This window comes from Cryptotermes secundus, unplaced genomic scaffold (assembly GCF_002891405.2).
Source record: "Cryptotermes secundus unplaced genomic scaffold, Csec_1.0 scaffold27, whole genome shotgun sequence".
Lineage (NCBI taxonomy): Eukaryota > Metazoa > Arthropoda > Insecta > Blattodea > Kalotermitidae > Cryptotermes > Cryptotermes secundus.
The window spans coordinates 1,488,922-1,502,229 of record NW_019745078.1 but is presented as its reverse complement, the minus strand read 5'-3'; the positions used below and the strand labels follow the sequence as shown (position 1 = coordinate 1,502,229).

The following is a 13,308-nucleotide window of genomic DNA, read 5'->3' as shown; positions in this document are numbered from 1 at the left end:
GGAAACCAAATCATCATCATCGCTCTCATTTAGGGCCGAGGTTAAGAATCCGTGACGGTATACGAGTAGATCCACTCGCTCTGCCTTCCATGGCGCTGTGCTTAGTTAATATATTATCTAGTGTTCTAGAAGAACACTGCACTTGATTTAATCGTGAATGAGAAAGAAAATTATGCTGGTGTTATCTGAGAAATATCGACGCTATCATAATATTGATATCAATCCCTCATTCATCTGTAATCTGTCAAGACGACAGGTCCACAGTCTCTTCCAAAACAGTTCCTCCACTTGATGCGCTCTAGAGCTTTCTCCTTCAAATGAAAATATCCTCTTCTGTCCCCAAGGTCATCCAGCATCTTCTTACGTCTTCTTCCTCGTCTTCTGGTCACGTTTATCCGCCCCTCTATATTTCCTTCAATAACTTCTTTTAGAAGGCAGTTACCGCGTAAGATATGACCAATCCAATTAGCCGTCAGTTTTCTTATATGTGGAAATTGCTGTAACCAAATATTTAAACATACGGAAGACTACTGTCTCTGCTGAAACACTGAGAAACTTTCAGACTCACTGGGAAGATTCATCTTCTCATCGCAAACAAATCGCGCGAAAGATGAACTATTCCAGACACACAACACGTTTGAGGGTAGGTGAGAAAATGGCTGACACAAGTGAATGAACGTTCAGTATGTGAGCGACTGAATGAATATGTACATAAAGAGGGCATAATTTCATTGATGATTACTTGCGGTTTGTCTGTTTTACAGGAGACTGAAGGCCAGAAAACCAACAACGGCATCCAGTACCGCCTACAACTGCTTTATGCAAATGGTAAGTAAAAACGGGTTCTTATTTGCCACTCGAAAGTCTCAAAGTTTCGAGAATTTCATTCACAGAGGATACTATATCTGATTTTAGAATGGATTTCAATTTATTCAATTACTATAAGCAGAATGCGGTGGACTTTTTCAATCGATCTAATCCTTCCAGCCGTATTATGTCACTGGGGTGGACTCAGCCTCTAACAGAAATGAGTACCAGGAATCTTCCTGGGGGTAAAGGGCGGTTGGCACGTAAGGCTGACATCACCGCCACCTGTGAGCCTGTTCTCTAGAGAAAATGTAGGAGTCTCAACATCTCACAACCCTGTGGGCTTCCAGATACTGTTACAGGGATAGCGTCACTTTTACCTAACTATCAGCAGGAAATTATTATGAGTAGAAAATTACTTTATCCTTACATATTTACTATCGGATAATAAAACATTACCAAACCATTTCAATCCATGTAAGTTTTGAGGTTTTCACGGCGATGACTATGAAGAAAGTCGTCTTCTGGGTTTTGGCGCCGTGTATTCTTGGTTTTCTTCATTTCAATCCAGTCCACATTTTCATTATTTAAAATTCTGTAACATTTATCTTAAGAATTGCCCTCCGACTGATTCTTGGTCTTGCAAGTTATATGAGTGAGAGAGCTTCATATTAAAAATTCTACTCGCATTTACTGTTTCTTCCATCCCTGATACACGATGAGTACATAGCAAACTACTCTGCCTGGATCCTGTAATTGTATAACGTTATATACAAATATAAACTATGAAGTTGCTCGTTGTGTAATCTTCTGCGTCAACTCTTATGACCAAATCCTTTTTCGAGCGTTTTTATAAAAGTAGATCCAATAGTGTTCTTCTCTGAGAGTAAGGGAGTGTGTCTCACTGACACAATATACAGAGTGGTCCTAAAGTCAGTTAACCTAAATATTCGCTTTTATTAATGGAAATGTTCTGATTTGAGCCTGCCACACAATTTGTGTAACGGTATTCGAGCGTTATGAGAAGTTGCACTGAACACGGAGGACTTCATTTCGAACAATTTTTGTAAATTCAATAAGTATTAAAGGAATTTCTGACGTATTTTAATGTACATTTTACTTCCCTCTTAAGTGACTTTGGGTCAATATATACTGTTGAAACTTTTGCAAGATGTAACAATTCACTTGATATAAATGTCGAGTGTTCCTTATCTCCAATACGTACAGCACACGAATGGAAATTTTCAAAATTTTGCTCCTTGTCTCCTTTCCAAACAGGTTCATTGGGCCTTCTCCTACTGCACAGTGTTAATTTACTGCACATACACTCTATTATTTAAAGCTAATAACACTATAGAACAAATGAATTTAATCTTAATTGCTATTTCCTTGTATCATATATTATTTTACTGTGTAGAAAAAGCATTCAAATAAAATTCATATTCGATCTTAATAAGACATACATTCTGTTATTAATAAACGTATTCTATGACGAAATATTTGCAAAAAAAAAAAAAAGACAAATAAGTATTTTACGTAAAGTAGGAATTATATTGGGTTTATATCAAATATTAAATGTATATACAATTCTCAATAGGAGCTTTAGTATATATTGTAATTCCACATTGGATGACATTATATAGAATAGTTTCGAAGATGAAACCTGAGGAAGGTGGGAAGGCACAGCATTTCCTTCAGTTGACAATTTGTTTAAAAGTACATCAGAAGGTTCTGTAGATTTCCCCAAAAGGGAATTATTAAAGTTGAATTCTGTTTTACTTCGGAAAATACAACTCCTGTAATTAAGACTCTGTTTCATAAAACCCTAAACTAGGTTCAACGTTGTATTCAGACATAAAAAGGCAATGTCCGACTGCCACACATTTGAGAGATAGTCACTGGTTCGTATGCCGCCCTGAATTTGGATGTTTGTAAAACGCGGTCCTCATTGTCATGGTTATGGCCTTCGGATGGATGCCCCTTTCATGTGGTTATATGAAATTTCAGAGAGATTCATTCAGCAGAAAATTTTACGCTCTTAATTAAAGACTTCACACACGATAGACGAAAAATAAATTGTTATAAAAAGGAAGCAATAAGGACTATCAATTATAATAGGTAGAACTTAAATTTTTACATATTGTTCTAAATATGCCTTACATATTTCTGTCCTATAAGGCAGTCATCAGAGGCCTAAGTGTTTAAGAGGATATTTTCCTTGGCACTACAGCCCCAGTGGGCCTAGGCCTACCTCCATGAACTTCCGTTCACTTAGGTTTTTCTAGATCTTACACAGATGGTAGGACTTCACTCGGTTTGTACAGCCATGACTCGGTAGCCAAGACTTCGTTTGTTAAAACAAGAAGTATGAAGTGGAAGCTGGGTCGACATTTAGGAAGGAGTGGATTCATACCACATTCCTGCAGTCGCATGGTAAGAGTGTGATGCACCCTTCATTCATTCATCAATGGCCCTACAGCCATTTGTTGGGCCCTGGCTTCTTCTGTTTCGTAATACTTTTACACAGACGGTAGGACTCCTCGGACGAGGGATCAACCTGTCGCAAGGTCGCTACTTACACACAAGACAAAGGCCGTGCCATAGCTCAAGCGGTTAGTCGCTGGCTTCCCACCGCGGTGGCCCGGGTTCGATCCCGGGTCTCGTCAAGTGGTATTTGTGGTGGACAAAGTGGCGCTGGGACAGGTTTTTCTCAGAGTACTTTGGTTTTCCCTGCCAATCTTCATTCCACCAATTGCTACACAATCACCCTCACCTCTCATCTGGGGCTGGTACAATAGGCTACAAGTGGCTGCAGTACAAGGGACTTGGTCCCACCCCACTAACAACAAAAAATACACACAGGACAACATAAGCACAGAATAAACGCACAGAGAGACACACATGACTTGAGCGGGATTCGAATCCATGATCCAGCATTCAGTTTACGCCTTAGACCGCGAAGCCACTGTGATCGGCGCTAGAGGTTTTATTGACTGATATTAAGAAAGAATTTTAATATAGCTACGTTTCGTCCTCAGGGAAAATGAATGAGAATTTACCCCTATCTAAGAATTTCTCTTATTCTGGGTTTCTGGTACAAGGCATTTGCGGGGTAGCATGAGACGGCCAAGACACGTTTTCAGACCCCAGAGTGTGATTCTCTGTTACATAGTCCCATTTCTTTCCCTTATTTTAGCAATTCCAACCAACAGTGCTCAACAGTTTATCTTATCTTGGGTCTCTGCTAATGCGGTGTGCTTTCTCAACAATACAGTTAGGTACAACCCGACCATGTTTCCGACGTACGCTTATAGAAGGCCGTGTTGTTTCCATTCAAAGTGGTCCACTTATAGTCGGAATCCTGCAGTTGTGGTTCCTATATAAGGTCCTGGAAAAGCTCTTGTGGGTTCACAACGGAGAAAACCGCAAAACCACGTGGAGAGGGACTCTTGAGATTAAGCGAATGTACAGCCTCTAGCAGAACATAGAGTCACGTAGCACTGCATACAGCAGAGGGGAGAACAACAGACTATACGCAAATGAATGAAGTAACGACAAGATTTTAGGAAAACTAAAGCTATGAACTGATCCTATGACTACTACGATAGAACAGAAAATAACTGATGAAACTTTCGAAAGTTTGACACTTTCGACTACATTTTTCTGAAGTCACACTGAATTGACGAAACTATTAACCGTCCCACTGATATGTAACTATCAAAGTGGGCCTAACTGTTAAACTATTCGAACGTAAACTCGGGGACCAGGTCGTGCCATAGCTCAGGCTGTTAGTCGCCGATTTCTTACCGCGGCGGTCCGAGTTCGGGCCCGAGTCAGGACATATTTGGTTGGTGGTGGACAAAGTGGCACCGAGGCAGGTTTTCTCCTAGTGCTCCTAGTGTTTCGTTTACAGCTGTCAATTCTCATTCCACCGAGTGCTCCACAATCATCATCTGGGGCTGGTACAATAGGCCAAACCGTGGCCGTGGTAACAAGCGGACTGTCTCACCCCATGAAAGAAATAAAAAAAGAAACCTCGGGGTCCAACGGTTGGGGGGGTTTAGAAGAGAGCAGAGCTCTGCGTTGTCATTAAACGGCGTGAAAATTAACCTGATGGAGCCGTGTCCTTCTTGAGAAGCCAACAGCATCTCAGCTGGTCAAGAAATACNATATATATATATATATATATATAAAGAGAGGTGAACTGGAGTAGCGCGGAAGTAAGGCGGGATAATGTGAACAACAAGACAGTGCCATTTTCTGTTCCAAAGAAAGCACGAAATTCTTGGCCAACTCTGTATTTAGTTTTCCAAGAATTATTCTGATACATGTAAATACACATAATTAATTACTTATTTAGTTAGTCTGTTAGTTTTTCAGTCGAAGTCGGTTCACTTAGTTGAAAACGTGTGGCGTAAATAGTGTAAGTCTGCTGCTAAGAAACGTTTCAAGAGAGTAGCATAAGTGCAGTCAGTGATACACAGATTCCCCATGCCATATCCTAGCAAAGCCCGGACGGTCAGTCTCCGGCTTCCCACCTCTGCGGCCAGGGTTCGATCACAGGTCAGGCCATATGGGTTTCGTGGTGGACTAAATGATGCTGGTGCGCGTTTCCTCCCGAGTACTTCAATGCCCCCTGCCAATTCTCATTCCACAAATTTCATATTAATTAATTTATCATATCACCGACGTTATATAATTTTGTTGACGGCGTCGTTAAAAGTAACAAGAATAAAAGATGACACACTATGCTAATAACACTGAAGACAGAACCAACCGAAAAGCCACGATTCCCAAAACATTAGGCCTTAATATACAGATTAATGTGCTTAATTTTAGCTTCAATATTAATTCCAGCGTTTAATCCGCTCTATGGGCGGACAGGCAGCTCCATGTTATGATTATGAGGAGGCTAATCTAAAAATAGGTCTACACTAAAACTGTACTCCAGTGCTGCTATGAATATGAATTTCCTTTGTTACTGAAGAGACTATACCTTGCTCTGAAGGGAAGAGACACGGCGAAAAAGAATCCTTTATAAATCCCATAATGATAGTGGTAAATCCACTTCGGCCCTACCATACTTGGACGCACATATTTGTTGCTTGTTGTATCCAATAAGGTGCAACGCGTTTCGGAATTTACATAAAAGCAACAACTTAATGTTATTCCTCTGATGTATTCCACTTACTACCTAACTAGGCCCTCCTAGAGCCGTATAGGATTACTTGTTACCTGCCTTTAATTACTAGGAAAGGTGTAGGCAGAGAATGTGGATTATTCTCGAGTGTCCACCATTACTGTAGTTCTGAATCCACCCTGGAGAGGTCAGCCTTAGCAGCATCCCAAGGTCCCTTCAGGATTTTGTTGTCGCATCCTCTTGTTGCTGGTTGAAGCCCCCAACAGTAAGCACTGGATTTCAACAGACTCATTCGTCGAACTGATTAACTAAGAACTTTGTTGTTTCTGAATATGAACCTGTGATTAGGACTGTTTTCTACATACGTGTTGCAGTAACATATCTGGGATTTCATTTCGTTGGGCTGGAGAGGGCAGAAATTTTTATCAACCTAGTTGTAGAGTCAGCAAGTTCGTCTCAGTTACCATGAAAGTCAGCTATTGAATATTGCCAGGTGTGGGGGGTCACGCGTGACAAAAATAACGGGTTCTAGTTCGGATGATTGGATTTATTAGCACCTTGGTTACAATCTCTCTTAATCACATTTAAATACAGCTCTAGCTCTGATTTGCAAATTTTCCAATCACCGTTGCACACGCATTAGGATTCCAAGCCTTCACTAGTCGTCTCCTGGCAAAGAATCTCAACACAGAAACTAGAACTTCAAATCACTATGAGTCGTCTTGCTATTTCGTCTTCAATCACTCTGGAACCTCGGAACTAAAGTAAAACTATTCTGGACTCCTCGTTAGTGGTACCTACAATTAGTTCATACACACTCAAGATTACTGTAACTATAGCACAGGAAGTCTTCAGTGTCTGTTAACACTTTACAGCTGAGTCCTCATAACTCCTTTCCATGACGGTTTCTTGTCTTTGACTTATGGTTTCTCAGCTATGACTGCAAACGACTTGCACTGTCTCCTATAAACCTTCGGCACGGACCTCCATGTAAAATACCTATTACTGTGGGTCTGGAACTGGGTTCACTCAGCCTCTTAATGATAATTGAGGAGATATTTCAAGAAAATAACGGCTCCGGTCTAGAACACCGAATTTAACGGCAGTGGGGATTCGTTGCGCTGACCATGCGACACTCTCTATCCGCAAAAGTTGGCACTAAACTTCGCCGACAAGCGGCGGTGTCTCGGTCGGTATGGTTCCCTTGCGGACTGAAATCACGGAGTTTCTTTTACTATAGACGTGTTTACAATTCTGTCGCTTAGCACTGGGCATGGCGCGGACCATACTGAAAACACTTCTTATGCCAGAATTTTTGCATAACATAGCAAAGGACTGTTTACCAAGAACCTGCCTTCATGAGGGAACTTGTTTACCTAGCTGTTGCCTAGCAATAGGTCTAATGTAACAATGTTATACTGAGGTAATTCCATCCACGACACATCAGAACAATCTCCCTAAAACACACACTACCCGCTAAAAGTACTGTGGTTATTACACACTTCATCTAGTTTAATATTTAAATAATTTCCGAAATATGCCCACAACCTTTAGGATACTTATGTGTTTAGTGATTTTCAGAGTAAATAGTGATTATTTACATAAACAGCATTAAGCTGTTGGTTATAGTAATGCGGATGCGATGTGCTTTCTGTGAGACAGGAACCGAATTCTGAAATATTATTTAAATAAATTTCAGATTTCAGTCAGTCTTACAAGTAATGGCTTTTCCAAGAGAAACCTGAAACAGAATTCTGTATGTATTTCTTATTCCTCACAACAGGCCTAAGGCCAATTAGGAAATAAGCACGAGCAAATACTGAATCAAGCAAACACACACACACAAAGGGAATCTAAGGCAGCTTATGAAAGGAGAATCAGTAAGTTCAATCGATAATAATAGCAACAATAGTGCAATGATAATTTTTAGCCAAATTTCTTGACTCCAATTATGGCCTGAAACACTGTCGTTTTCTTGATGTCATCTTCTTCTATCCATAAGTACCCGATACAGATTTTGCTTTCGATTTTCATGGAAATTACACGGAACAAACCGACAAATATTATGACATACCGTTCCCAACTTAGACTAACTTTATACAGAATTACAGTACTTGCATTTGCTAATTGTCTTTCTCGATTCTTGTCTAAGACTAAGCTTTCATCTCGCATTATCTGATTTCATATCCATGGCTAGGTCAGAAAAACTCTCTTATTTATACGAATTCTTTACGCGCCAGTAATGTTTATTCTCCTTCCAGTGTTTCGTATCGATGGATTCTAGGTTTGAGTCCAATTTTCTGATTTTCAGTATCTACTGTATTTTCTTCACATCATATGTTCCTGGCGCAAAGTTGCCAAGAGCATTTCCGGAATACAAACTCAAATTATACAACCGGAAGCGGCAGCTGACATCGAAAGAAACATAGCTAGCAACCAATCACAATGGAGATGACAATCCGCCATTTGACACTCAGCAGTAGCGACCAATTCTGACACGTGACCTCTAGTCTCAATTCAACAACATTTCTGTTACAAGTCCTGAGACAGCAGGATTGTTATTTCACCCGCCAGAGTTTAGTTCTGTCTTCCTCCTGATTTGTGTCATAATGCTCTGAAATTTGTACCACAGTCACATATCTTTCTTACGTCATAAGTTGAGCATTTTGCTGTCGAGGTTGTCTTACACGACAACAAATAAAAACTTCATTCTATTACATATTGTCACGTATTAAGGGTTTGCGTGACTTATAAAACGGGGTTTGGATTTGATGATCGAATTTATTGGACATTTATACATATTGATACATTTCACAAATCACTATCTTCGGCTGGACACACTCGACTTCTCACCACACTACACTAACCCACTACTCCACGACTTCTGGAACCAGAGTCACTCACTTTTCTATAGCTTCGGGGCGGACTCCAAAGAAAACATCTCCATTGCCTAGCAATTGATGTCTACTATTGTCGCGTATTGTTGTAAGCAATACCTAACAATGGGCTATTTACCAAGAATCTGTCTTCGCTGGAAAATGTTTATCGAACCGTTGCCTAGCAGTGAGTCTGTGCGTTACAATATATTTACTGATAATGATATCTGCTGCTGTTATAAATATTTGTCACTTCACTTCCGCTCTGACAGTGGTTTAAAGCTAGTTAATAATGGTTCTGTAGATAATCTCGACCAGCACACCTATCACACTACTGAGATGTTCGAAATTTCCCTCACTTTGTCTTATTTAGTACGAGAATAGTAGCTGTGTAGTTTCAAATATTCTAAGACCATTTATTTATTTACTTAATTCAACGTTAATTTTCACATCTAGTTCGTTATAAATAAATTCTGAAGTTCATAGATTGTCGTTACATATTCAAAGGGTTATATTTGCTGTTATTTATGATTTTCTCTCCGATTATTCACTATTATCAACTCATGAAGCAAATTAAAACCTAAATGCGGGACATATATAAGCTAACATAACTTTCTTATTCGTTTCTCTGAAGTTAGTTTAACGACACTGAGAGATAATAGAGAATATTGAATGGAATTGGATGAAGGAAATATTCGTAGCCTAAATGAAGGTACTATGCAGGTATTCGCCTAGAGGAACTGGGGAAGACTACGAGAAACCTCAATCAGGATAGTCTGTGTCCCTACCGAATTCGAACTGGGACCTCCAAAATGCAAGTCAGACATGTTATCGCTCGATCCAGATAGCTAGGTTGTAACCTTCTTCCTCCGTGATGATGGACCCGGCATGCTCTACCAAAATGTTGGTACCTACCTACGAGACTACATGGTACATAACCCGAAAGACCACATGAACCAATATCATTGTGACAATTTAAGTATCAACATACGCGATACTGACTTTTCCTTTAAAACTGCTGGTTGTACCGTAATGACTCGGTGAGCACTGCCTCGTTCGTAAAAGCAGGGCGCATCAACTGAAGGCGAGTTTGGACCTGAAGTGCGAGGGGCTTCGTAAGATGCATATAGTTCGTTGAAACCCGGAAGGTTCTTTTCAAAATAAATTTTATCAGGAAAATAAAAAGTAAAATGTAAAGCTATTCTTTTAAGAGGCCGTGAAGGCCCATAGGGTTGTGAGATGTTGAGGGTCCCACATTATCTAGACAATCGGCTCAAAGATGGCGGTAAGATTGTCAGCCCTACGCGCCGGCCGCGCTTTACTCCCTAGGAAAATTATTTAAATAAATCAACTACTATTTTTATTCTAAACAGATTAGGAAAAATGGGATACTTGAAGGCGCAATTCCCTTTAGATATTTCTTAGGTAAATACAGATGATTGTATTTGATAATTGGAGCATAGCCATAGAGAAAATAATGACAGTAATATTGATAATGGACTGAGTATATAATGCCGTTCTATAAATTTCCGCGGATATTTATATGGAACGAAACGAGAGAATTAACAATGACGTCGATGAAGAAGAGATTGGTTTTATTCTGTTTCAGTCCTTGTAGTCATTACTGCGGCATTCTCGGAACCCCACACATCTGAAGCCAGGGTACTTAGGGTGCTGGCAAAGTTTCCAATCCAATCACTTCTTTAGAACTTTCATACAATTAAAATTACTATCTTCTGGAATGTGACATCATTCACGTACGTTCTGGCAGAAGTTTACGGATATACTGTTCTGCTGCCCCTATCTTCAGGGCCGAAGAGTATGCCATGCAAAATATGCAGAGAGAAACAAGGGGAGTCTACTCTGAAGAAGGAGACAGCACGTTTCTGTGCAACGTCGTTAAACATCTGCTAGACTACACAACGTCCCACCTTAGGAGACATAGCTCTTCATAGCTGCATATGCATGGTCCTCAGATCTTAGACAATTATATATATATAGAGTTATAAAGAAGGTAGGGGCCGGTCACGGCAGCCGAGCGGTCTAAGGCATTTATTATCTTCGCTCGCTTGGAAACCGGCATCGTGGGTTTGAATCCCATTCAGGGCATGGATGTTTAGTTTGTGTGTGTGCGTTTTTCTGTGTTTGTGTATACTCGTAGGTAGAGGCCTTGCGACGAGCTGATCACCCGCCAAAGGAGTCCTACCGAATGTGAAAGATCTAGAAAAACCGAAGTGAACGGAGAAGTTCATGGAGGTAGGCCTAGGACCACTGGGGCTGTAGTGCCAAGGAAGAAAAAGAAAGTAGGCGCAATCTCTTCCTGACGTCTCTATGGGTTGTGTGGAACTGGTGAGAGATCGAGAGGATAACTGAACAAATATTCCATTTCACCGCTCATAATAATTTTACTAAATCATATTTGGTGCACTAGGCGAACTTCTTCAACAAATGGAATGAGTGATTATTCGGTTCACGAATTCGAATAATCGTAGTTGGTTGAGGCACTAATGTTACAAGCCTGAATGTCGCATGTTCGATTCCCGATGAGATTATTGGATTTTTCAATTGACCTAATCCTTCCAGCCGCATTATGGCCCTTGGGTCGACTCAGCCTCTAACAGAAATGAGTACCAGGAATCTTCCTGAGGGTGAAGGCAGTCGGCGCGTAAGGCTGACAACCTCACCGCCATCTGTGAGCCGATTGTGTAGAAAGCCTCAACGTCTCACAACCCTATGGACCTTCACGGCCCGTTACAGGGATAGCTTTACTTTTTTAACAGATAGTTGGATCCTCGCCCCAATATACATTTGCGAGTGTGTGTGTTTGTGAATGTACAAAAACATAGTCAGCTAATGGTTTGGCTAAATGGATGGATGAGAGAATGGATTAATTTACAAAGTGAGTGGACACTGAAGAGAGGTGGGGAGAATGGGTGGATGAATTCAATGAATAATTAACTGACCGATGAATTGGTCCACTGATAAGTGGGAGTCGATGGGCGGACGGATGATTTCTTGGCTAAAACAGAATACAAAAACGGCTGGAAGTCTGGAGTCATGGAGATAATGACAAACGGCAGAACAGGAACTGAGTGTCTCTATAGAGGAATAAGTTCATCTGCTTATTTCTGAGCTGAATATATGCACGGTAAAATGGAACCGTTAATAGGACTGATGGATGGATGGAACTGTAATACACTGACCATATTTTAAATTAACAAATATGTGAGTTACTCCCTAAGTCAACTGCTTGAGTTTCTCCAACAAATGAAATGAAATACGTTCACAGAAGAGAAAAAGAATGTCACAAGAGGACAGCACTCGTTTGCATAGGTAGATATAGCAACTGCGTACCTCGGGGATCCACATGCGAAGAGCTCATGTCAGGAGTTTAAACAGAGAACCGGAATATGACATGAGAAGGAGTTGATTAGAGAAGGGACCCCCGTGGGGGTCTGTGCAAGACTGGTACCAGATCTGAGGAAAAATTCGAAAACAGCGGTAGAATTCTCCTTGTTTGCACAAGATCATTGTTATGGGAGTCCCTGCTCGCTTACACTGGCTGACATTCTTGTGCATACATGAGAAATATCCTTTCGAAAGCTGCAGCACCGGAAACGTCGTGCAATATATATATATGTAGTGGCACCGCAGTCTCTTATTATGTAACTAAATAGATTAAAATGTGTGGTGTGGGGGGAACAAATCTTCTTAGCATTATTATGAATATAACATTACCGGACGAGCCAACGAACTGGAAGAGATGTATTTCGCTGCGTTTTACTTCTTTCGGCTTACACATCTCACATATCTTCAATCTTCGTAGAAGGACACTTCCTCTGTATCACTAGAATTATTGTTACTAGCTCAGTTGGTATACCGACAGGCTAAGAGCCGGGATTGGATTCCTGGTTGGGGCAAAAGTATCTTTCTACTACACAGTGTCCAGGCCGGCTCCAGAACCCACCCAACCTCCTAATGGATACAGAAGTTAAAGCGACAGTGACGAGGTCAAGAATAGTAAAGCTATGCCTTCACTTCTCCATCTGTCTTCACGGCACAGTGCCATGAACATCGGCGTTATTGTGGCAAAGAATATTCGGAAGAACATATTTGAAGAGTATGTGTATGCTCATAGACCGGCTCTATGGTCTAGTGGTCAGAGTAACTGGCTACAGATCCAGAGGTTCCGGGTGCGATTCTCGGCGCTACCAGATTTTCTGAGAAGTAGTGGGTCTGGAACGAGTTCCACTCAGCCTCGTGAGGGTAACTGAGGAGTTATTTCAAGGAAATAGCAGCTCCGATCTACAAAACCGAGATTAACGACCGTGGGGATCCGGTGTGCTGACCACGTGACACGCTGTATCCGCTAAAGGTGGCACTAACTTCGCCGACAAGCGGCAGTCTCTCGGTCGGCATAGTTCGCTTACAGACTACAGGACACGGTGTTTTATTTCTTTCGTTTTGTATGCCTAGGCATATATT

General features: G+C 40.9%; 2 protein-coding genes across 9 annotated transcripts in view; one reads left to right on the top strand and one right to left on the bottom strand.

Annotated features, from left to right (window-relative positions):
• The window catches only part of LOC111874820 (protein PBDC1), a 751,412-nt gene that overhangs the window by 389,242 nt on the left and 348,862 nt on the right, over positions 1-13,308 (bottom strand). The window lies entirely within an intron of this gene.
• LOC111874817 (transcription factor collier) overlaps positions 1-13,308 on the top strand; it is a 376,238-nt gene that overhangs the window by 30,038 nt on the left and 332,892 nt on the right. For all 6 annotated transcript variants that reach the window (XM_033755619.1, XM_033755620.1, XM_033755621.1 and 3 more), the window contains exon 3: positions 765-828. In XM_033755619.1, the coding sequence (XP_033611510.1) occupies positions 765-828 (64 nt within the window). The remainder of the gene's footprint in view (positions 1-764; positions 829-13,308) is intronic.